This window comes from Trachypithecus francoisi, unplaced genomic scaffold (assembly GCF_009764315.1).
Source record: "Trachypithecus francoisi isolate TF-2019V2 unplaced genomic scaffold, Tfra_2.0 Lachesis_group8, whole genome shotgun sequence".
NCBI lineage: Eukaryota > Metazoa > Chordata > Mammalia > Primates > Cercopithecidae > Trachypithecus > Trachypithecus francoisi.
In genome coordinates, this window is record NW_022681473.1 from 67217832 (window position 1) to 67241988 (window position 24157).

A 24157-nucleotide genomic window follows, 5' to 3' on the forward strand; every position below is an offset into this window, starting at 1 on the left:
CTGGGATTACAAGTGTGAGCCATCACACATGGCCCAACACTTTTATGTGTTTAAAAAGATGCTTACTTAACTTCACTTAAAATAAAAGAAAAATTAACTAAAATTGCTGAAATGTGCTTTTTGAGCTATGTCTCTCAGATTGGCTTAGATCAAATGGGCTATTTATGAGAGATCTACTTACATGTTTGCAGTAATGGGGAAAGATATTTGTTGCAGCACTGTTTAAAGCAGAGGTCAGTAACCTTTTTCTGTAAAGGATAGACAGTAACTATTTTAGGCTTGAGAACTATACAGTCTCTTGAACTCCTCGGCTCAAGTGATCTGCCTGCCTCGGCCTCCCAAAGTGCTGGAATTACAGGTGTGAGCCACCATACCCAGACTATACGGTCTCATTATAGCTAATCCACAATGCTGCTGCAGCTCAAAAGCAGTCATAAACAAACATAAATGGATGGGTATGCCTGTGTTCCAATAAAATCTTATTTATGAATGTTGAAACTTAAATTTTGTATACTTTTCATGTGTCACAAAATATTATTTTTTCAAAATCATTTATAGGATGGTTGTGGTGGCTCATGCCTATAATCCTAGCATTTTGGGAGGCTGAGGCAGGAGGATCACTTGAGGCCAGGAGTTTGAGACCAGCCTGGCCAACATGGGGGAACTGCGTCTATACCAAAAATATAAAACTTAACTGGGTGTGGTGGCACCTACCTGTAGTTCCAGCTACTCAGGAGGCTGAGACACGATAATCTCTTAGACCTGGGAAGTGAAGGTTGCAGTGAGCCGAGATTGTGCCACCGTACTCCAGCCTGGGCAACAGAACCAGACTGTCTCAAAACAAACAAACAAACAAACAAAAAAACCCATTTATAAACATAAAAAAATTCATAGCTGAAGGTACATAAAAAACAAGAGCTGAGCTGGATTTGGTCAGGAATCCAGAGATTGCCAAACCTGGTTTAGATTAACAGAAGACTAGAAACTATCTCAATGCCCCTCACTGGAAGAATGGCTAAATGCATTATGATACATCCTTAGGACCCCCGGATAGTTCCTCCTCATTCCTCAGGTCCAGCCAAAGGAGGTGTCCCCATGACACCATTGCTGAACACTGCCTTGCACCGGAAGCCCTTAAAATACCTGCAGTAGAGATGTGTTTATCAGCTGCCTCCACCTGCATTTTGAAAAGAAAACACGGCCATACATCCTTGTATAGCCTGGAACTTGGGAGGATACAGAAGAGAGACAAATGACCACCTTTGGAGAAGGAAACTGGAGACTGAGGGAGTCAAGGGTGGGAGGAAAATGCTTCAAAGTGTGCCCTAGTGCACTGTTTGGAATATATGAATACCATAAGCACATAGCTTTTTCAAAAAACAGTCAATCAGCTGGGCACAGTGGCTCACACCTGTAATCCCAGCACTTTGGGAGGCCAAGGCGGGCAGATCACCTGAGGTCAGGAGTTAGAGACCAGCCTGGCCAACATGGCCAAATCCCGTCTCTACTGAAAATACAGAAATTAGCCAGGTGTGGCAGCATGCACCTGTAGTCCCAGCTACTCGGGAGGCTGAGGCAGGGGAATTGCTTGAACCTGGGAGGTAAACGTTGCAGTGAGCCGAGATCACGCTACTGTACTCCAGCCTAGGCAACAGAGTAAGGCTCTGTCTCAAAAACAAACAAACAAACAAACAAAAAACAGTCAACTCCCCACTCCCCCAAATAAAGATGTTCCCTGACACAAAGGGATTTTTGGTGAAATAAGTTTGATACATGCAGGGTTAAGTGATGTTCAAGTGTCTTTCCTGCATAGGCTTGGGGTGGGGTGGCCTTTAACATGCTGCTGTGTCTGGTGAACCCATCTGAGGCCTGGTGTTCTCTACACTTGCTGCTGGGACCATTTTTCCAGACCATCTGATGTGGTTTGGCTCTGTGCCCCCACCCAAATCTCATGCTGAATTGTAATCCTCAGCATTGGAGGAGGGGCCTAGTGGGAGGTGATTGAATCATGGGGGTGGTGGTTGTGAACAAAATGCTGATAGTGATATGGACAATGAAGTCCAGGCTAAAGAGGTCTCAGATGGAGATGAGAAACTTTTTGGGAACTGGTGTAAAGGTTACTTTTGCTATGCTTTAGCAAAGAGACTGGCAGCATTGTGCCCCTGTGCTCTAGGGATCACTTGAATTTTGAACTTGAGAGAGATGAATTAGGGTATCTGGTGGAAGAAATTTCTTTTTTTTTTTTTTGAGACGGAGTCTGGCTCTGTCACCCAGGCTGGAGTGCTGTGGCTGGATCTCAGCTCACTGCAAGCTCCGCCTCCCGGGTTCACGCCATTCTCCTGTCTCAGCCTCCCGGGTAGCTGGGACTACAGGCGCCGCCATGTCGCCCGGCTAGTTTTTTGTAGTTTTTAGTAGAGACGGGGTTTCACCGTGTTCGCCAGGATGGTCTCGATCTCCTGACCTCATGATCCGCCCGTCTCGGCCTCCCAAAGTGCTGGGATTACAGGCTTGAGCCACCGCGCCCGGCCGGGTGGAAGAAATTTCTAAGCAGCAAAGCATTCATGATGTGGCCTTGCTGCTTCTAAAAGCCTACACTCACCTGCATAAACAAAGAAATGACTTGAAATTGGAACTTATATTCAAAAGGGAAGCAAAGCACAAAGATGTGGATAATTTGCAGCCTGGCCATGTGGTAGAAAAGGGAAACACATTTTAATACATTTTCGGGGAAGGAATTCAAGCTGGCTGCAGAAATTTGCATAAGAGGAGCTTTACTTATTAATTACATTAAAGTATGTTAATAGCCAAGACAATGGGGAAAATGCCTCCTAGACATTGCAGATATCTTTGTGGCACCCCCTCCTGTCACAGGCCTGGAGGCCTAGGAGGGAAGAATGGTTTTGCTGACTGGGCCCAGGGCCCTGCTGTCCTGCACAACCTTGGGACACTGCTCCCTGCATCCCAGCCATGGCTAACAGGGGCCAAGCTATATCTCAGGTTACTGTTCAAAAAAGTGCAAGCAAGTCTTGGCAGCTTCCTGTGGGTGCACAGAGGGCAAGAGTTGAGGCTTGGGAGCCTCCACCTAGATTTCAGAAGATGTATGAAAACACCTGAATGTCCAGGCAGAAGTCTGCTACAGGGCGGAGCCCTTGTGGAGAACCTGTACTAGGGCATTGTGGAGGGGAAATGTGGGGTTGGATGCCCCACACAGAGTCCCCACTGGGGCACTGCCTAGTGGAGCTGTGAGAAGAGGGCCACCACCCTCCAGACAGCAGAATGGTAGATCCATCAACAGCTTGCACCCTGTACCTGGAAAAGCCACAGGCACTCAACTCCAGTCCATGAAAGCAGCCAAGGGGTCTCTATCCTGCAGAGCTACAGGAGCAGAGCTGCCCAAGGCTTTGGGAGCCCACCCCTTGCATCAATGTGGCCTGAATGTGAGACATGGAGTCATAAGAGATTATTTTGGAACTTTGAGATTTAATGACTGCCCTGCTGGGGTTTGGACCTGCATGGGCCTTTATTTTGGCCAATTTCTCCCTTTTGGAATGGGAGCATTTACCCAATGCCTATACCCTATAGGCTCATAGGTGAAAAGGATTTGCCTTGTCTCAGATGAGAATTTGGATTGTGGACTTTTGAGTTAAAACTTAGTGAACTGTTAAGAAGGAATGATTGTGTTTTGAAGTGTGAGGACATGAGATTTGGGAGGGGCCAGGGCTGGAATGATACAGTTTGGCTCTGTGTCTCCACCCAGATCTCATGTTGAATTGTAATCCACAGTGTTGGAGGGGAAGCCTTGTGGGAGGCGATTGAATCATGGGGGTGGTTTCTAATGACTTAGGCACATCCCCCAGTGCTGTCTTGTGACAGAGTTCTCATGAGATCTGGTTGTCTGAAAGTGCATAGCACCTCCCCATTTCTTCTCTCTCTTCCTTCTGCTCCGGCCATGTAAGATGTGCCTACTTCCTCTTTAACTTCCGCCATGATTGTAAGTTTCCTAAGGCCTCCCCAGCCATGCTTCCTGTATAGCATGTGGAACCATGAGCTGATTAAACTGCTTTTCTTTATAAATTACCCAGTCTCAGGTAGTTCTTTATAGCAATGCAAGAACAGACTAATACAGCATCCCTGAGGACTAGTATTCTGTGGATTAGATGTTGGGGATCACCACCTCCAGGAGCAAGTACAAATGCCCTCACCTTCCTGTTCTCCAGCGCGCACACACACACACACACACACACACGCAAACACACACACCCCTCCCAGCTTTTCCTGAAGTGCATTCCTCAGGCCACTGATCAGAGATTCTCTATGGTCAAACATTCTTGGGAAACACTGCTCTGTCAAAGTAAATGACAAATGATCACCAACATTTCTCCTAGACTTTAATACTTCTCTGCTTTAGCTCCCACCATTCTTTCCATCAGGACTGCTTTTGTTTTAACTCGTTTCTCTCTGCCAAAGTTCTGTGTCATCTGTCAAGGGTTGAATCTCATGCTTTTTGCACCATGATGAAGGCTTCTTGGATCCTAGCAAAGTGCTTGAAGTGCCTGACAGGTGTCCCTAGACACTCATTGAAAGAAATAAATTACTGAGTGCAACAGGGGAATGACTGAAAGGAGGGAGGAGGAGGTGATAGGTGGATGGGTGAGTGGAGAATTAGATCATTGGGAGTGATTGTGACTGGGTTAATGAGTAGGGCATGCAGTAGTTTGTTTTTCCTGTGTCCACAATTCTACTTATTGTGGGTAGTTTAGGCAGGAGCTTGAGCTCTACAGGTTGGACTGAGGTTCCCACAGTAGCCTGTTGGTGGCTCTTGGGCAGCCCCCAGAAACAGCTGAAAGGTCCCTCTCCTCAACCTTCCCCTTGATCTCTCATTCTTGTCTGAGCCCCACCAAGAACACTGCCAACCACTGGACAGTGATCTAGGAGTGCCTTTCTGCATTGCCTGTTCTTGTCCTTTAGACCATCCCCACGGGCACTCCAGAGGAGAGGGCACCTGAGTTAGTTTGATCAGATAATCTGGTAGGGCTGTGTGGAAACTGGGCTGTACTCACTTCCCACCCAGATTCTGCAGCTCACTGGACACCCCAACACTGCCCCTCTCAGGGGCCATAAGAGAGTGGACCTCCAAAAGGACCCAAAATGGAGAGGCCTTATTGTTTTTTATTTATTTTTATCTTTTGAGACAGGGTCTCACTGTCACCCAGGCTGGAGAGCAGTGGCACAATCATGGCTCACCACAACCTGAACCTCCTAGGCTCAGGTGATCCTCCTACCTCAGGCTCCCTAGTAGCTGGGACCACACGAGTGCACCACCATGCCCAGGGAATTAAAAAAAAAAAAAATTAATGGAGACAAGGTCTCACCATGTTGCCCAGGCTGGTCTCAAACTGCTGGCCTCAAGCAATCAGCCTGCCTCAACCTCCCAAAGTACTGGGATTACAGGTATGAGCCACAGCAGCCGGCCTGACCTATTTACCCTTAGAAGCAATTTCCTCTGGAACCATCAGCAAATTGTCTAACCTCTTTGAACTTCATTTCCTCCTAACTCTACAATGGGTCTATCTATCTCACAGGCTAGTCATAAGTTAAAGTAGATTAAAGTGCCTGGCCTATAGGAGGTCCCTAGCAGCTGTTACTTTCCTCCTTTTCCCAGTTCTCATTCTGAGTTGCTAGATAGAGACTGTTTTTTAGTTTTCCATCATGTGGTGTCAGGACACTGAATGTAGGATAAGTTGTGATGATGACGGGGGCAGCTGTGGCCCAGTACATGTCAGATACAGGTGTGCAAATTTTAAAAGAAGTCTCACTGCAACCCCCCACCCTGCCTCCGCCCGCTCCAGGGAAGGCTTTCCTGAGCCTTTCCCCTTCAAGGATTGCTTTTATCGTGCTCTCTTGTAACAAGCCGGTTTTCTCATCAGTCTCCCACTCACTCCCACTCACCTCCCACAGATGTAAACTTCCCTCAGAGCAAGTGTCAGGGATGACTCAGGTCTGTGTCCTCAAGCCCACTCAGGGCTTGGCACAGAGCAGGCTCACCAAATAGAATATGAGAAGGACGGTTCTCTGCACTTGTCACTGAAGGTCCCTTAAAGAACAGTTTTACTGGCTGGGCACAGTGGTTCACGCCTGTAATCCCAGCACTTTGGGAGGCCGTGGCAGGCAGACCACCTGAGGTCAGGAGTTTGAAACCAGCCTGGCCAACATGGCAAAACCCCGTCTCTACTAAAAGTACAAAAATCAGCTGAGCATGGTGGCGGGTGTCTGTAATCCCAGCTACTAAGGAGGCTGAGGCAGGAGAATCGCTTGAACCCAGGAAGCGGAGGTTGCAGTGAGCCAAGATTGCGCCACTGCACTCCAGCCTGGCGACAAAGCGAGACTCCAGCTCAAAAAACCAAACAAAAAAGAACAGTTTTACTTGTTGCTGAGAGGGTGCAGAGCTCTTGGCAAGAGTGAGTGGGCACTGGGAGCTGAGACAAGGAGAGGAGATGACGTGGTGAGAGACGGGGTAGACAGAGCTCAATAAGGAACAAACTACTTTGTCATTTCCCCTTGTATTCATTCATTAAACTAAATTAACAAGTATTAAGTGCCTAATGTTTGCCAAAATCTTTACTTGTTCTGGCTTGGGGTACTGCAGTGTGTTGGTTAAGAGTGATATGGACCTGACTCTATGCATTCTGGGCAAGTTGCTCAGCATCTCTGGGCCTCAGTGATATCCTCAACAATATGGCCATAATACCCAATGTTTCACGAGGTGCTTCTGAGACACAACTTTAAAAAAAAATTTTTTTTTAGAGACAAAGTCTTGCTTTGTTGGCCAGGCTGGTCTCGAACTCCTGGCCCCAAACAATCCTCCCACCTCAGCCTCCCAAAGTGCTGGGATTACAGGCATGAGCCACCACACCCCACCAACACAACTTTATTTATGTAAACTGATAGACACTGTTCCTGCTAGATAATTGTTCCCTATTAAAGATAATAAAAACCCTTACTCAGTTCTATGTGGCTAGAACAAGGGCTCCAGCAGGCCTTGGAGTTCAGGCCAGCAATCTAGTTCCTTCATCCAAGAGCTCAGAAAACTGGGCCAGAGAAGACAGAGGTGGAGCAGGAAGAGATCCCTGGCCAAAGACTTATAGGGCACTCTTTTTCCATCTATGCTGTTGTTTTTCCCAGAGTTTAGTCTGCAGAGAGGGTGTGTATGCTGGTTTGCCAAGCACTCCTTTGGGGAAAGTGGTATGTGAAGCTGCGGCGCAGTTTGCACATAACAGAGCAATAAAGGCGATTTCCTGGACTCACAGCTGAGGATGCACTTAAGGACTGGGCCTGCAACGTGCTGCTCTGAGCACCTCCTCTCTCTGGCTGTCCCTTCTGCTGAGTTACAGCCTGGCCCGGGAGAGTTTATTGCTTCACCCCAGAACATTCTCTTACTGGAAAGAGTTTGAGGCAATAACAATGATACAAGTGTATCTGTAAGATCTTCCACTGTTTCCCTAGTGCTATCATATTCTTGATTTCATTTGATTCCCGAAACGTGATTTTTCATTGTTTTTTGTTTTTGCTTTTTTTTTTTTTTACAGCTGAAGAAACTTTGCCTCATGGAGATAAGTATCTTTTCTGAAGTCTTGGTACTGATCACCAGGTAGTTTTACCAAGTCTAGTGCTCACTGAGTCCTTGAAATAAGAGCTGGCACTGAGTGCCTCCTGGATGCCAGTCTCTGCTTGAAATGCTCCCCCTGTGGTAGGTCCTAGTAATCCACACAGCCACTGGATGTGGAAGACAGTATTATTCCTTTCCCAGATGGAGATGCTGAAGGACAAAAGTGAAGCAACTGACCCAAGGATACACAGCTAGAGATGGCAGAGCTGGGGTTCAAATCAAGGCAGTTAGGCTCCACAATCTATGTTCTTCACCTTGATGTCAGGGTTTCCTAACCTTAATGGGAATTTTGGGCCAGATGATCCTTTGTTGTGGGGCTGTCTATGGGATGTTCGGCAGCATCCCTGGCCTCTACTCACTAGAAGCCAGTACCCCTTCCTTGCACCATGGTTGTGACAATCAAAAATGCCTCCAGATATTGCCGAATGTCACTGGGGGGTGGGGGTGAGGCAAAATCGCCCCCAGTTGAGAACCTCTGGTCTGTGTTATGCTATTCTAAAAATAACAACATATAGTTATTCAATGGCAACCCATAATTTGACAAAATATGTTTGTGGAGACCTCTTCCCAAAATGAATCAACATTCAGACTCAAACAACCTTAACTGCTCACCTCCTATGCCCAGGCAATTTATACACTATTTAAAAAATGCATTGATGCCTAGAGAAATCAAGTGACTGGCACAGAATAATAAAGCTAGTATGTGACAGAACAGAAACTTGAACATTGGTTCCAAAGTCCACATGACTTTTTTTGGTAGTATTCATTCTGAAGTGAGACAACTGTATTTTTTCAATTCTAAGATACATTTTATCCCCACAGTTTAATGGTTTTGAAATTGAGATGCAACATAAAACTAGTGTATGTTTATAGTTGAAATATTTTTTCATTTCCCTAAAAGTTATTATGTAATCAAAAGTTTGTCTCCACCAATAGCCTCTTAGAATTGAGACTCACGGGCTTGAGCTGTGAGAGTGGAGGATGCTGATGGGGTCAGATGGAAGGAAAGAGACAAAGCAGCAGCCCTCCTGTTCTGATAGGACACCTGGCCTCTGCCCTAGCTGTCCACACCAGTTCTGCATCCTTACCTGCTGACCTATCTAGTCTTTGTGACCTAGTTCACACCACACTCCTCCAAGAAGCCTTTCCAGGACCCTTGGCGCATACCTCACCCTGTTCTAATTTCATCTAGAAGCCTTTTTTCTGTCAGAGCATTTTAGTAACAATATTGCGTATAGCTGATTAAATGCCTTCTCCCTCATCATGAGATATTTTAGCATCCTTGCTTTACAGATGAGGAGACAGGCCCAGAGAGGGGTGGCAATTTGCCCATTTGTCTCAAGGTCAATGGAATGGTGGGGAAGATAAATAGTCTCTGGGTTCTTCACACCAATATTTCATGCTTGTTGAGGGATAGTCAACCACAATCAGCTGGTGAGCAGTCGGGTTTAGCCAGACCTTTCCTTGGAGAAAGTGGCATTCCAGGATGTGAAGAGGTTTACCCATAGAGTCCACAATAAAAACTGTAATATATGAGCTCAGAGAGGTAAAGTGGTTTACCTAAGGCCCCACCACTTCAAAGTGACAGCATTTAGATGGGGTCTCCCGGCACTCTCCTTGTTGCTTTCTCTGGTCCCTTGCTGCTGTTTTGTCCAACCCTGACCCTTTTCTCACTCTGATGCTTCCAGGTCCCAGTCACTCTTGTCTCTACTTCCTCCAGCAGGAAAGGGACAACAACCTCGTCTAGACCCATGTCTCTGCTCTTATCGATGTCACAGGGGCTGAGGCTCCTCCAGCATCTCCCACCAATGCTCTAACTCTTCAAGAGCCAGATTCAAATCCCTCCACCCACCACAGTGACATGCACAGGACCCTATGCACCAGACTCCAAATCAGAAAGCCACAGAGCTGGCCAGGCGCGGTGTCTCATGCCTGCAACCCCAGCACTTAGGGAGGCTGAGGCGGGTGGATCCCTTGAGCTCAGGAGTTCAAGACCAGCCTGGGCAACATGGCAAAACTTTATCTCTATAAAAAATACAAAAATTAGCAGGGAATGATGGCATACATAGTTTGTCCTAGCAACTACAGAGGCTGGGTGGGAGGATCGTTTGAGCCCAGGAGGCGGAAGCTGCAGTGAGCCATGATCACATCACTGCAGTCCACTCTGGGTGACAGAGTGAGAACTTGTCTCAAAAACAAAAAACAAACAAACAAGAAAGCAAGCAAGCCACAGAGCTGGAGGAAAAGAGACATAAAGTCCATCCCAGCAGTGCCGCATTTTGGCAAGCCACTTGGGGATGACACTGCCATCTTACAGGCTGTTACGAGGACTGAAATGACAAGATGTCTGTGCAGACTCTTGGTGCACCTTCGAGTGCTGTGGGATTGAGGCTGGCTGTGTGGTGCAGGGCAAAGAGCACTGCCTCTGGCTTTAGGCAGACATGGACCTCAGGCAAATGATCCTTAAATTCAGTTCTCTCATGGGAATAATACATCAGCCTCATCAAATTGTGGATCCATAGTGCCTGGCATACAGGAGGCACACAATAAATATTATTATATTCCTTCCTAAGTGTAAGCATCATTATATGAAGCATTATATCAATCCTTTAATTCTATTATTTAAGCACATGGATAAATCTCATGCTATGGGTAGGCAATTTAACCTCAAATAAGCACTAAGATTGCTAATGATTTTAAGGCACAAGCAGCTACTTTTGCATTTAGTCATCTATCTTTCAAGGAGACTGTATGCTGGAAAAGGAATTGCAGTCCAGAAGAAGATGCCATTATATATGGAGGGTGATTTAAAAATGCACATCTGTTCATCCATACTGTTTCAGGTTGGCTCCCCTTCTGTATTAAAAAGGCAGGAGCCGAGACACAAGGAGGTTCTAAAGAGGGCAATGAAAATTATATGGGTTGTGGTTTGAGAAGGGAAGGAAGAGAAGAAAAAATAAGGCAGAAATTATTTCACTTGGAAAGGAAGGGGTAAGACGGGTGATAAATAGGAGGGTATTATATGGCAGCAGAGGGTGGTGAGTCACATGCCAAGGCTGTTATTGTGGCAGGGGCCTGGGAGACCAAAGGGATCATGTCTCAAGACTTGGAGCGCATTGGAAGAAAGACTATACAAATCACAGACGTTATTAATTATGATTAACAATGGCCAATGTGGGGTTTGCTTTTCGATTGTGTTCTCTCACTTTTTTTTGACAGTTTCGCGCTTGTTGCACAGACTGGAGTGCAGTGGCACGATCTCGGCTCATTGCAACCTCCGCCTCTTGGGTTCAAGCGATTCTCCTGCCTCAGCCTCCTGAGTAGCTGGGATTACAGGCGCCTGTCACCATGTCTGGCTAATTTTTGTACTTTTAGTAGAGACGAGTTTTCACCATCTTGGCCAGGCTGGTCTCAAACTCCTGACGTGAGGTGATCTGTCTGCCTCAGCCTCCCTAAGTGCTGGGATTACAGGCGTGAGCCACTGCGCCCGGTCTCTTCTCTCACTTTCTAAACATGCCCAGAAACTGTAGGCTGTACTCTGCATATGCATCTCACCTGCGAAGGGCACTGTTTCTATGATCAGGCCAACTCGTGAGCAGGGCTTTCTAGGTTTTCATGGATTGGCCCCTAAATCCCTTTCCATCTTCACTCTGGTTGCTTTCCTCCCCTCCAATCCTCTAGCCACTGTGAATTTCCCATTGGCTCTAGGAACCCACCATTTGTTCAACAAGTATGGAGCAACTATTACACGCCAGGTCCTGTTTTACACATTGGGAATACAGCCAGTCAATAGGACAAAGTCCCAGCCCTTGTAGAACTTCCATACTAGTGTGAGAAGACCAATCATTTCCAGGAAAGGTAGGCTACTTTTCAAAGGTAGTCTGAGAAAGCTTCTCCATGGAGATAATATTTAAGCAAAGACCTGAATGGTACAAAAAATGAGCTAGGAGCTAACTGGGTCAACAGCTTTCAAGGCACATCAAGTGTAAAGGCCTTGAACAAGCCTCTCTCAATGGGCTTTGTGAGTAGATGAAACCAAAAGACCACCATTAATAGCTGGGCAGAATGAAGAAGGTCTAGAAGTTGGCATAGCCCAGCTCACATAGGGCCTTAAGAGTCATGGTCAGGAGCCTGGATTCTGGTCTAAGTGTGGGGGTCGGAGAAAAGGAGGTCCACGCAATCACTCTGCATGTTGGGTGGAAAATAACCTTGTAGGGAATGATAAAGTGAGAGATGATGATGGTTTAGACTAGGCAGGTAACAGGAGTGGGAGTGAGAACTAATTGGGGGCCAGACATAGGGGTGCACTTGTTATAGGACACTTGAGCTGGGCCCTGACAAATTAGCAGCCTAAGTTTGCCAACAGGGTCAATGTCTCATCTTTGCAGCCAAAACACCTAGCATAATACCTGGCATGATGTGTGTTAAATGGAACTGGAAAAGTAGTAACAAATATACTAGAAGAAAAATGTTTTCATGAAGTAATCTTGAATTTTCTGTTTCAGAATGCTATTTAATCTTTTTCAAGGTGGCTATATATATATAAAATTTGAAAAATTGAAATGTCAAAGAAAGAAAGTTATAATTCCTCATAGTCCCACCACCTGGAGACAAACTGGTATTTTGGTGTACTTTCCCCCTAGTCTTTCCATACTCATTTGTAAAAAGGTGGGTATTTCCTCTTTGAGGAGTAACCTAGTCTACCACAATCAGTTGGTTAGGGTCTGAATCCCACTCCACCACTGAGTGGTTTTGGGCAAGCCATTTACTCTCTGGTCCATCCCCAAAATGGGGATAGTAACATCTGATTATTGTGAACCTAAATGACTGTTACAAAGTACCTAAAACGATGTTTGGTACATAGTAAGTGCTCAATATATAGCAGCTGCTATTAATGAAAGTCCAAATTCCACAAACCAATTATAAAAAAAGCTTTCAACATGTTTTTTAGGGAAAAAAAGGCTTTGCAAATCTACAATCTAATCACATGGACTCTTCTAAAGAAAAATAATCATACCAAGAATAGGAATTTGCCAAAAAAGATGTAAGCAATACCAAATATTTTTAAAACCAAATTTTATGGTAACACAAAACAGAAATGGTGCCAAGAACCCCAGATCCTGGCCTGTTTAATAAATCTCTCTCCTATAAAGCTGACGTACTTACAGGATTAGCATTTACACTAGTAACAGTTTAAAGGGCAGACACTGCTCACCTGCCAAGAAATAATTCTTTCAGGTTTTCCATCTTGAGTTACGTCTGTGTGCTGTGACATAGCACAGGACTGAGTGAGGACACTTCTGCTCACCCCCAGCCTCTGCCATCACCAAGCAGTGCGATCCTGAGCAAGCCGTCCTCTCCGGTCCTCTGTCAAATGAGTTGTCTACAAAGTTTCCACAACTCCTTCCAGCTCTAAAACTCACCACCATGAAGAATTTACAATTCAACGTGTGTTAATACTGGTGTGAGGAAGACGTATTACTTATGTATCAGGTACCTTAACAACCTGAAATAGCATGCTGAATATCAGTTTTGTTGTTGTTGTTGTTGTTGGGGGTACATGGGGAGTGGAGGATGAATCACACATTATATGGGTATACTTCTAATACTAATATAAAAGCTACATTTTCACTGAGAAGGAAGTGAGAGACTAACCTAATATTTGGGGTCATGAAGTTGCACAGTACACACCACTTTCAAAGGTCCAACTACTGTTAGCAAATGCCAATTTCTCAGTGGCTTCAAACATGTTTCAACTGGACCTATATTGGCAATGATGGTGGTGAATTTGGCTTAGTTTTACATACCATCATCACTCATTAACTTAATGAGGTAATATATGGGGAAACAAATATTGCTGTTTTTATAGGTTTCTGCAAAGGCTGTTGCCTACCTTTTTGACCTCCTATATTCAATGCTGTCTACTACTCTGAGCTGCAAACTGGGAGACACCTCAGAGTCACAGGTAAGGATCCCCTGACCCAGATTTCAGGGATGAGAAAGCCCCCAGGGGAACTGGCATCTAGACTAAGGCCTGCGAGGGTGACAACACACCACACATGCTGCACTCTGATAAGCCAGGGCACTGCCTCTGGTCAGTCAGGGCACTTTCCTCTGTGCTCCCCTCACACCGAGTTTACCTCTAGCTATGGTGAACAAAAGTTGTGGTGTGCTCTAGACAGTCTGTTTTATCTGTTGTCCGGCATAACTATTAATAGTGCCCCCTTACATGCTCAAAAGTACTTTGGTTAGGACCACCAATTATAGGGTTACCCCACCTTTAGCCCTGATCCTGGCAGACTCCAGCTTGCTTGTTTGGCTCTCCCATGTGACTCAGCTCACTGGGGGCCTGGGGTCAATCTTATTCTCCTGTGTGTCCATGGCATGGGCTCTATGTCATTCACATTTGTATCCATGACAGCCTTGTGCCTGATGCCACAGACTGAGCAACATAGGTGTTCAATATGATATTCAAAATTAGAATGAGAAGCAAATACAATTAACAACAAATTAGATTTGCAAATCATTATATCATGTTGGGATTCTGGATTTACCTTTCACTAGCTGTGTGACCTTCTGATTCTTAGGTTTTCACCTGTAAAATGGGGGTATCAGTACCTTCTTCATAAAGTAGAGCATAAAGTAGAGAAGTTTAAATGAGACACTATAGGTAAAGTGCTTTTGCACATAGCTGGCATATACTGAGCACTGTTAGCAGCAGCTGCCACTGTGGACAATGATGACTGCTGCTGCTACAACCCTGTTTTGGTGTGAGAAAACTGACACCTAACAAGCATCCAGTAGAAACTCAGTCAGTGTGCACTAAAGGAATGCTTGGTCTCATGCTAGGTGCTGGCTTCACACCAGAATCTTGGGTTACGAGATGCATTAATCAAAATTACAATTTAGAAGTCAAAAGTTTTGACTCCTCTAAGCCCAGCTTTAATAACAATTCAAAAAAACCTCATTTCCATAAGAAGCATAGAACACAGCAGCACTATCTGACTGTATCCTTAGATTGCTAATTACCAACATTTAAACTTCACCCTTGTTATAACTATACTCTTAAAATTTACTCATATAAGCATGCCAACTTGGATATTTTGGTCCACCTCTTCTCTTTTTGAACTGTCAACCTCTTAAGCTGTATGTGATTAATGTATATAGAGGAAAGTAGAAAGGCCTCAGATTGAGTCAACAGTTTTCTTGATCCCTCAATTACAATATCCTCTTTAAAGTACATCCTTGTTGAACATTTGGAATGAATTAAGATTTTAAACTTCCAGATGTTTAAACTACTACTGTAAATTCAAACTCATTAAAAAGGAGATTTACTACCTCTACATAGTTTTGAAGTCTGTTGTTCACCCTGTCCAAATAATTTATGAAACTAAATACAGTGGCAGGTAGTGTATTCTATTTATATAGTATTCATGGTGAGAAATAAGGGACATTTAAAAAAGGTCTGGAAATTAACTGCCATTTAGTCAACCTATAGATCACACTTATTGTTACTTCTAAGCTAGTAATTGTTTCCTGAAACTGATCTTGTGGATATTTTTATGCTAATCTGTACTAAAAATTACTTTTTCTGGCCACAAAAAGCTGGCTACAGAGAAGCATTTGATTATGGCAAGACAGCTGCATCCACTCTCATGAAATAAATGGACCTGGATCTAGTCCTTTGTGGTAGTGTCTTGGCAGCCAAACAAAGGTGGCAGCACTTCTACATCCAGTTTGTAAAGTCTCAGAAGTTTCAGGCTCCTTTTTTTTTTTCTTTGCAAGAAACCCATGTCGACTATAACGAGTGCATTTTAGAGATGCTGTGCTGAAAGCTGGCAATGGATAAAGCAAGAACATAAAAGGAACCTATTCCTAAAGCAAATATTCCTTTTACAAACCTTAAGAATGAAATGGCTTTCACAATCAATTTCAATATCGAAGTATTGGACTGAAGTACCTGCCTCTGGCACTTACTTGCCATATAATTTGAGGCAATTAATTCATCTCTGTGAGCATGATTTCTCAACAGAAAAAAGTGGGCTAATATCTGAGTTTTTCTGAGAACTTGAATGAGATCATTCAAAGTGCCTTGTAAGCGCTAAAGTAACATATAAGTATTAATAAACACTGCAAGTACAATTTTCCTATGACTTACTTAAAATAGCACTTAAAAAGTGGCTGCCCCTAATATCAAGCAGAAATAAACCTGATCCAACTAAGTTACTGCAGAGGAACTGGTCTCAGAAGGAAGACTCTTTCAACTCAACCAACTACTTACTTACCTCGCAGGAATTATTCTAAGAATTAACTGAAAATTACATAGAATTATTAATAAAGCATTTGTTCCCACTTATTTCACAGGTCTCACATCCTAGATCAGGCTTCAACTGTGTAACTTTTTTTTCCAAAAAAAAAAATGAGATATGTCAAAAGCAAAAATTCCTCTGATTAGATATGCTAAATCTTGAATGTCTTTCCTAGTACATTTGCAAACTATTTAGATATGATACAGACCTTATTTTTAAAAAACTGTACAAGGCTTTTGTGGATACTCTATGTTATTTTCCTTTCCTTTAATTTCAATAAATCTGATTTACTGAAGTCTATGAAGTTTGTGTGTGTATAGTTGTAAGTATGTACAATTTTATGTACTTATGGGCCAACTGTGGGCCAACTCTAGGCTGTAAGCTTGGTGAGTCAGAAAATGTACTGGGTATTGCCAGCACTAAGCCAAGAAGCCTGGCACACAGTAAGCATTCAACTTATATTTGTGGAATAAATGGTCATGACACCTACCACTTTCTAAATTATCTAATCTTGCAAAAGACAACCTGTTTCATCAGTGAGATTACCACTGATTCAACCTACCATCAAAGATCAGTTTGTTGAAAACATCTTTTAATAAATTAGGCTTTTAAGCTTTCAATAGACTCCCAAATTAGAGAACATACTTACATTATAAAAACAAATGACAGGCATCTCAAAAGCTTAACTAATGCTTATTGCATGAATATTTTTGAATACATTATTTGGCACACTGAAAAGGGGGCCATTATTTTGTAGCTCCTCCCAACAAAAGCAGTCGATTTCCTCATCCTTCGAATCCAGACTGGCCAAGTAACTTGCTTTGACTAAAAGAATGTGGTGAAAGTGATGCTCTGAATTACTGAGTCCAGGTTTTGAAGCCACTGCCTTTGCTTTCCTGGTACTCTGAGACCACCATTACATAGCGCAAGATAAAAGACCACATGGAGAGGCCCAGTCATCATATTCAGTCCCCAGCCACCCTCGCAGCTGAATGCAGAGAGCCCAGATGAGACTAGCAGAAGAACCACTCAAGCATCCCACAGAACTGTGAGAAATGGTCAGATGTTTAAGCCATTAAATTTGGGGGTAACGTTAAGCAGCAATAGGTCACTGATGATAAATTAATTAACCCTCATAGCACAACCTTAAGGTAGATTTTATAGTGGAGGAAACTGATGCAGGTTAAATAACCTGCCAAGGTCACACCACTCTTAAGTGCCCTAAGAACAGGATGAATGTATTGAAACACCAGCTTTGTGTCTCCTTCATTGTCATCCTGCCATCATGAACTTGATCAGTTCTTTCTGCCAAGGACAGAGGCATCTCTTAGAGCCCTGGCTACAAGATAAACTCTTATCTTTTTGATAAGCTGCATGCATAATGTGTCTTGATTTGACACATCTGTGGGCTTTCCTAGAACAGAGAAATGGACTGTGAGCTATCATTCTCAGCAGTCCAGCAAATACACACCACTCTGGTTTCTGAAGCTCAAGGAACACTTACTCCCAACATAAAATAATTCATTAACACCTCTGTATTCATTTTAGCCAGCAATAATAAGACAAACTGACAATTTATACCAGGGCCCACACAGTACATCAAAACAAAAACAAAAACAAAAACAAAAAAAAAACTAGTTGGGTGAACCTTACATTTAATACTTTCTTAATTGTTTTTTTCTATAACCCAATTAGTAAACCACATACAAAAGACTCATCCTGAATTGTGAAGCAGTTTATCAAATGTTTTTAAAGAGAATTTAAACAAGAATGTTTTGACCCCACCAAAAATAATGTGCCTAAGCTTTAAACAAAATTCACATTTTATTTAGATTGAAATAAACTATACAAAATTGATTTTCTTCACCAAAAATAACAGCAATATTTTCCATATTTTTCTAGATAAACCACAACACTTATTTTTGTAGGTTTTCCAGGTTTTGCTTATAAATCAAGATGAGGCAGTAGATAAGAGTCATGGAAAAAGACAGAAAAAAACAGACAAATCAGTTGTCAGTATCCATGGCCTCTGATTCTGTCTCAATCATGAAACAGAAGTGTTCAACATATACCTGCTAAAAAACTTAGGAAGATGTAGACTCCAGAAAGGAATGTAAACAGCAACAATGAGATGTGGAACAACAGCAGGCCTTTCCATTCAAACTCTGTCATTTGTTCCTTTAAGTTCGAGAAACACAAAATCTACACTGAAATCCTTGTTTGGCGAGCTCGTAAGCTTTTCTCCAGTAATTTCTTGTAACTGTCCAGTATAGATTTTTAGCACACTTAAAACTCCTATTAGTCAAAGATCAATTGTGGGCTTCACTATACCATTTTATAAAATGTATTCCTCCCTCCCACACCTCTTCAAAATATATTTCTTCGAAGAATTCATAACACCCAACAAGTAGAGATCCACAGTGATAATAAATGTTATGTCTAAAATGACTTAACTAAAACAATTCCAGAGTGCCGTCAACAGAGATCACGCAGAAGGAAACACGGCACTTTCAATGTTCTCTTCTGGAAGGACAGGTAGGTCTTCAAAGCATGAGAGTTCAAAAACAGGGGCCATTTAAACAGGTAGATTACCAATGGCTAATGTATTCAGTGGAGTCCTATAGGCAAAGATATTTAGTGATTAAGTGGCCTACATACACCTTACGGCTTTTCTTCCAAATATCAAATATAAGAAAGGCTGTTTTTAAAAGTCTCTTAGGTATTTTCCACAGTTTCAGAATTATCTGTGGGAAGCTCTGACTTACTTGTATAGAGTTTAATATATGTGTCCACCATTAAATCCAGGTCATGTTTTATATCAAAATTTATGTTAAGCAAAGCCAAGTTACTCGACCTTTGGTCTGTCAAAGTGTTCCTCAAATATGCTTTAAGACGCTTTCGTCCATTTTCGTATCGCTCATTCTCAACCTTCATCACAGGAAGAATACACAGGACCTTCAGCAATGCATACACATTGGGAAAAAACTTGATGTCAGGCAGGTGGAGGGCTTCATAGATGGTGGATGGAAGCTCTATATCTTTCCCCCTGTGTTTCCATTTGATTCTCCAACAATGAAGCTCGGCTGAGAGCGTGTCAGGATTGGGTAAGTCACTTCTATACATGTCAGCATGGTGTTCCTCCGACGTATTGAATTTGAGTTGTCCCATGACTGAGGGTACCAGAGACAAGCATTTAAGAGCTTTGAGGTGCTGTTCTGAGAATATATCTTTAAGTTCCTGAATAATGTGCTCCACTGTTGGGACACTTAGGGTTTCTTTATAGTAACTCTCAGAGGTTAGCTGAGATTCCAAGTTACCCTGGTGAGCTCTGCGGAATTTCCCAGGGAGTTTCATTTGAATATCAAGTTTGGTTGCCAAATTTGTGGCTTCCTCAAACCAAAATTCATGATAAACTTCAATATTTTCCATCACTTCGTTGAGTGAATGCAGTACTGCAGTCAAGCTACCAGCTGCAAAGAAGACATCAGAAGTTTGCCCCTGGAGATTTTTCCCAAAAGCTCTTGTAAAAGATAGGACATTTTTAAGAACAACAATAGTAACAATGAAATCAAAATCTGTTACTGCACTGCAGAGTACAAATGCTCGGCCAGCTATACAGTTATTCCATCTAATATTTGTGTCACTATTTATACCATCTAAACATAAAACAAGTGCTTGCAGGAGTTCCACTAAAATTTCAAAAGCATCATGCCTGCCTGTCCACTGAGAATGGCAGATTTCCTTCAGTTCTTTACCCCTTTCTTTACTGTTCTGAAAAAGAACAGAAATTACGTTGTCAAGTTCTAAAAGCAGTTGTGGTGATCGATGGAAAAAAGAACAAACTTCCTCAATTGTTCCTAACGCAACAGATACTCCCATAACAGGTACTGATTTTGCCAACCACGTATTTAAGGCACAGGAAGAGCAGAGTGTGTAGATAGCTTGGGGATATTTCTCTAAAAGTCTAGAAGCAACAACTTTCATTTTGGAAGAAAATCCACTAGACACAATGTAAGCCTGGCCACGACAATACTCCATATTTAATCCCCACTTCTCAGTTATCATAGTGTGAAATTTCACAGCCAAAATTTCTGCATCAGCTTCATAAGGCAGGAAGCCTATAAATTCCTCTCTTAGGTTATGAGATTCATCAACAAACCTAACCAACACAGGTAGGTGCTCTTCCCCTGCTATGTCCACTACATCATCAGTGATAATAGAAAAGAAGTGTGAGTCTCTCACTTCCCTGAGAGTTTCTTCTCGAATACAGCTCTCACAGATCTCTAGCATCTGCCTCTGCTGTGTTTTCGAACAAAACAACGTGTTAACTGCTGTTGTCTCAAATCGCTTTCTCAGGACCTCTTCACCAGAATTTATCCGACACTCTAGCAGTGCCTGAAAGTTATCTGGAGTAAAGAGACCTTCTGGGATTTCATCAGCCTCATGTCCATCCAGAGGTATGTTTTGCTTTCCCATTAGAATCAATATTTCAAATAGAGATTTTAGGTATTCTTTGTTTTCCTTCTCTTCAAGGGTTAGAGGTAAAATGTCCTCATCTTGCCCTTCACCCTCTTCTTCACTGGGGTTCTGAGCATTGCTATTGTTGGTTTCTTTATGTTTCTGTTCCTGCTCAGAAGTTTCATCAACTGGAAAACAAAGAATTAATGTTACAGACAGGCTCAAGAAAAATCATACAAAACAAAAAATATTACACCTTTGGTTAAATATTTAAAATCCACAAACTCATTCATTCAATATTCATAGGGCATTTACTAGACTACAGACTAAGATAGAGATTAAAATTAGACACATTCTAGTGGGAGAGACAGTGTAAACAGATACATTTTAATCCTAGATGTAAATGCTGTTATAAGATAGGAATAATTTTTTTTTTTTTTTTTAAGAAGAAGAAGGGGGTCTCAATATGTTGCCCAGGCTGGTCTTGAACTCCTGGCTTCAAGGGATCCTCCCATTTCAGCTCCAAAGTACAAGGATTAAAGGTGTGAGATACCACATTCGGCCTAATTTTTAAAACACACTTAACAAGACATTCCACACATGTAATGAATGACAGTCCATGCCCTCAGAAAAACCAACTGGGACAGAACTAATTACTAAACTACTGTGCTTAGTATTTTATATGCATCACATTACTCTCTCTTCAGGCAGGTGGTATCAACCCCACTTGACAAATGAGGTCACTAAGTAAACTTGCCCAAGATCACAAATACAGTTAGAAGAATGGAAGTACAGTTGAAATCCAAGTGTGTCTGGCTCCAAGATCCATGCTGATGCTGTTTTTATCAAACCATTATGCCACACATTTATATGGGAGATATGGGACAACTGTACAAACCAGTATAATATAAAGGAGATTAATGTAATTCTTAGGGCTAGTATTAGAATATCACACAGCCTAATCTCTTCATAGGGGATAGGAAAACTGAGGCCCTAAAGGCTAAATGCCCTGTCCATAGTCATACAGGTCACTGGTGTCTGCAGGAAAATAATCCAAATCTGAGGAGTCACAGTTAAAACCTAGTTCTCAGAACATAAGACTATGGCCGGGTGCGGTGGCTCACGCCTGTAATCCCAGCACTTTGGGAGGCTGAGGTGGGTGGATCATGAGGTCAGGAGTTTGAGACCAGCCTGGCCAATATGGTGAAACCCTGTTTCTACTAAAAATACAAAAATTAGCTGGGCATGGTGGCATGTGCCTGTAGTTCCCGCTACTCAGGAGGCTAAGGCAGGAGAATTGTCTGAACCCGGGAGGCAGAGGTTGTAGTGAGCCGAGATCGTGCCACTGCACTCCAGCCTGGACAACAGAGTGAGACTCCATCTCAAAAAGAAAAAAGACTGGGGAGGGCGGCAGGGAGAAACAAAAATTCAGAAGTTGCATTTGATGATAAGGATAAATAAGGGGTCACGAACAAGGAGGGCATTTCAGTTGGTGAGAATTATTCCAGCAAAAGCACTAAGGTAGAAGAGGGAAGCAGGCTGTCCAAGTACAAAGGGAAATCTAGTCTGACTGGAGCCTGTGTGAGCCATGCTTCAGAGCTTAATAAGGGTTCAGCAAAATGCAGGGAGCATCCTTCCCTCACCCCTCCTCAAATCAGATGACACTGCTATTCATCATACGTGACACAGCAGTGGTTCTATTCTAGGGAGGGTTCCCAAGCCAGAAAGCAAGAGGCTTTCCTGGACGCCTGCCTGTCTGGCTCCCTCCCTCTCTCCTCCATTGTTTCTCTACTTCCAATTAACTAGTACTAATTCCCTTGCTTTTATTTTTTTTCAAAAAGAAGTTCATTAAAGAGCAAAGAGTACAAAGTGAAAAGTGAAGTCCCTCTTCTTTTGGGCATCTTTCCTAGGTGTCATAGGTATACAAATTTCTTAAGTTCCCTGAATCTATTCTCTTTACTCTCTCTACCATTGCCTTAATTCAAGGCCTGTCAACTTTTATTTGGTCAGCTGACAGCCCAACTGGCCTCCCTGCCTCCAGTGTTACCTTTTGTAATCCAACAGAGTACTCTATGTACCATGGAAATCAGGTCCCTCTTATCACCTACTTACAGACCCCTAAGTGGTTTCCTATTGCTAAGAGCCCACAAGTCTGCAAGTTCTGGCCTTTGGGGTCCTCTCTAAGCTCATTTTCTAACCATAATGAGTTATCACAAACTTTAACAACACTAAAATGAGTGTAGTTCCCCAAATCTAGCACCCTGTTTCATGCACAGAATACCTTTCCCTCTCTTTGCCCAAGTCCATATCTCCTCATCCATGAAGAGGGAAATAACAGTACTTATCTCAAGGCTATTGTGAGAATAAAATGAATTAATACAAGTAAAACACTTAGAACAATGACTTGGCATCAGTAAGCACTCAATAAAATGCTATGTTAATAACAACAGCAATAAATAGAGGAGGAGTAACTAATAACTGATAAGAAGAAAAACAGCTTTTAGCCCTCGTCCTTTGGTGACATAATTCAGGCATCAGCACCTACAGAAAGGCTGTTGTGACCACTACTCCCAGTGGCACTCTGTGCCCCCACAGCATTTAGTCCTTAAACATTTACCAAGAATTCATTACGCACCACAACTGGGTGGACAGAAAAGAGATTCAGTGCATGCCTCTACTGTTGCCCTTCCTTCCCTACAATGGAGCACTGTGTGCCTGCCACCCCTCTACCACACTGAGAGAGGAGGCGTCACCTCTGTGAGGCCTGCACATAGTATAGTGTGTGGCATAGCACCACTCAATAAAGACAAACTAAAATTAGACTTTATTCTCATAGATAACTTCAAAACACACGACAAAGTTGAGCACACTCTTACATCCATTCTCAAGGTAGGTTTTTGACACAGAACATATTTATTTGTCCTTACCAGGTCAAGGCCTTTTTAAAAGGCATTCAGAAGTTGACTCATTAACACTATCACTTACTTTTTTTCTGTTTCAGTGTCCTGATTTCATCTTCACTCTAAATGTCAAGAAAAAAGAGAAAAAAAAAAATCATCTTTAAAAAACTGACCTCTAGTCTATCATCTTAGACTCACAAATACAAATGCCTAGTCTGAGTCAATTTAATTCTTTCAAGAGCATAAATTCTTTATATAGATCGTATACATTCTTTAAACAGACAGACAATGAGAAAACCAGAATAAGCTGTTAATGACTCCAAGGTTATAACAAAGTCCTAGGGAGAAAAGAATACATCATTTTACTTATTTTCTACCTAAATCACCATAACTTTGGGTTATAAGTGTTTCCTGGCTAATGAAAGTCACAAAAATACACCATGGCACTTGGAGTTAAATTCAAGAGGACACAAATCATCTTGCTTCCCAATTTAACCCTGGAGATGTCCCAAGAAGGAGGTTGCTGAATCTCAGGACTCAACACAAAAGTGATGAGAAATCCCTGCGAAGGAGAAGGTGAAAGAGTACCAGCACGGAAGAGATACACAGAGCAGACACAGAGCATAGTAGGCCAAGTGGCACCAATAGGGTTAGACAAAGGAAGAACTTTCCAGCTGCATCCTTTACTTTCCTTCCAACTCTCTACAATGCTTAAATCATAAGCCACTTTGTTGTTTTCCGTGGCAGAAAAGCAGCAATGCCAGTGACAGCAGGATGCCTGTTGGGCAGCAATGGACATGGTGCTGATAACAAGAAACATCAGC

General features: G+C 42.7%; 1 protein-coding gene across 2 annotated transcripts in view; it reads right to left on the reverse strand.

Moving 5' to 3' along the window:
• Positions 1–17780: 17780 nt before the first annotated feature.
• Positions 17781–24157, reverse strand: part of THAP12 (THAP domain containing 12) — a 31740-nt gene continuing 25363 nt past the window's right edge. For both annotated transcript variants that reach the window (XR_004436253.1, XM_033208033.1), the window contains 2 exons: positions 23419–23455; positions 17781–20621 (listed from right to left, as the gene is read on the reverse strand). Coding sequence is in view for 1 of the 2 variants with exons in the window: in XM_033208033.1 (XP_033063924.1) it covers positions 18691–20621; positions 23419–23455 (1968 nt within the window). In the remaining variant the exon portion in view is untranslated. The remainder of the gene's footprint in view (positions 20622–23418; positions 23456–24157) is intronic.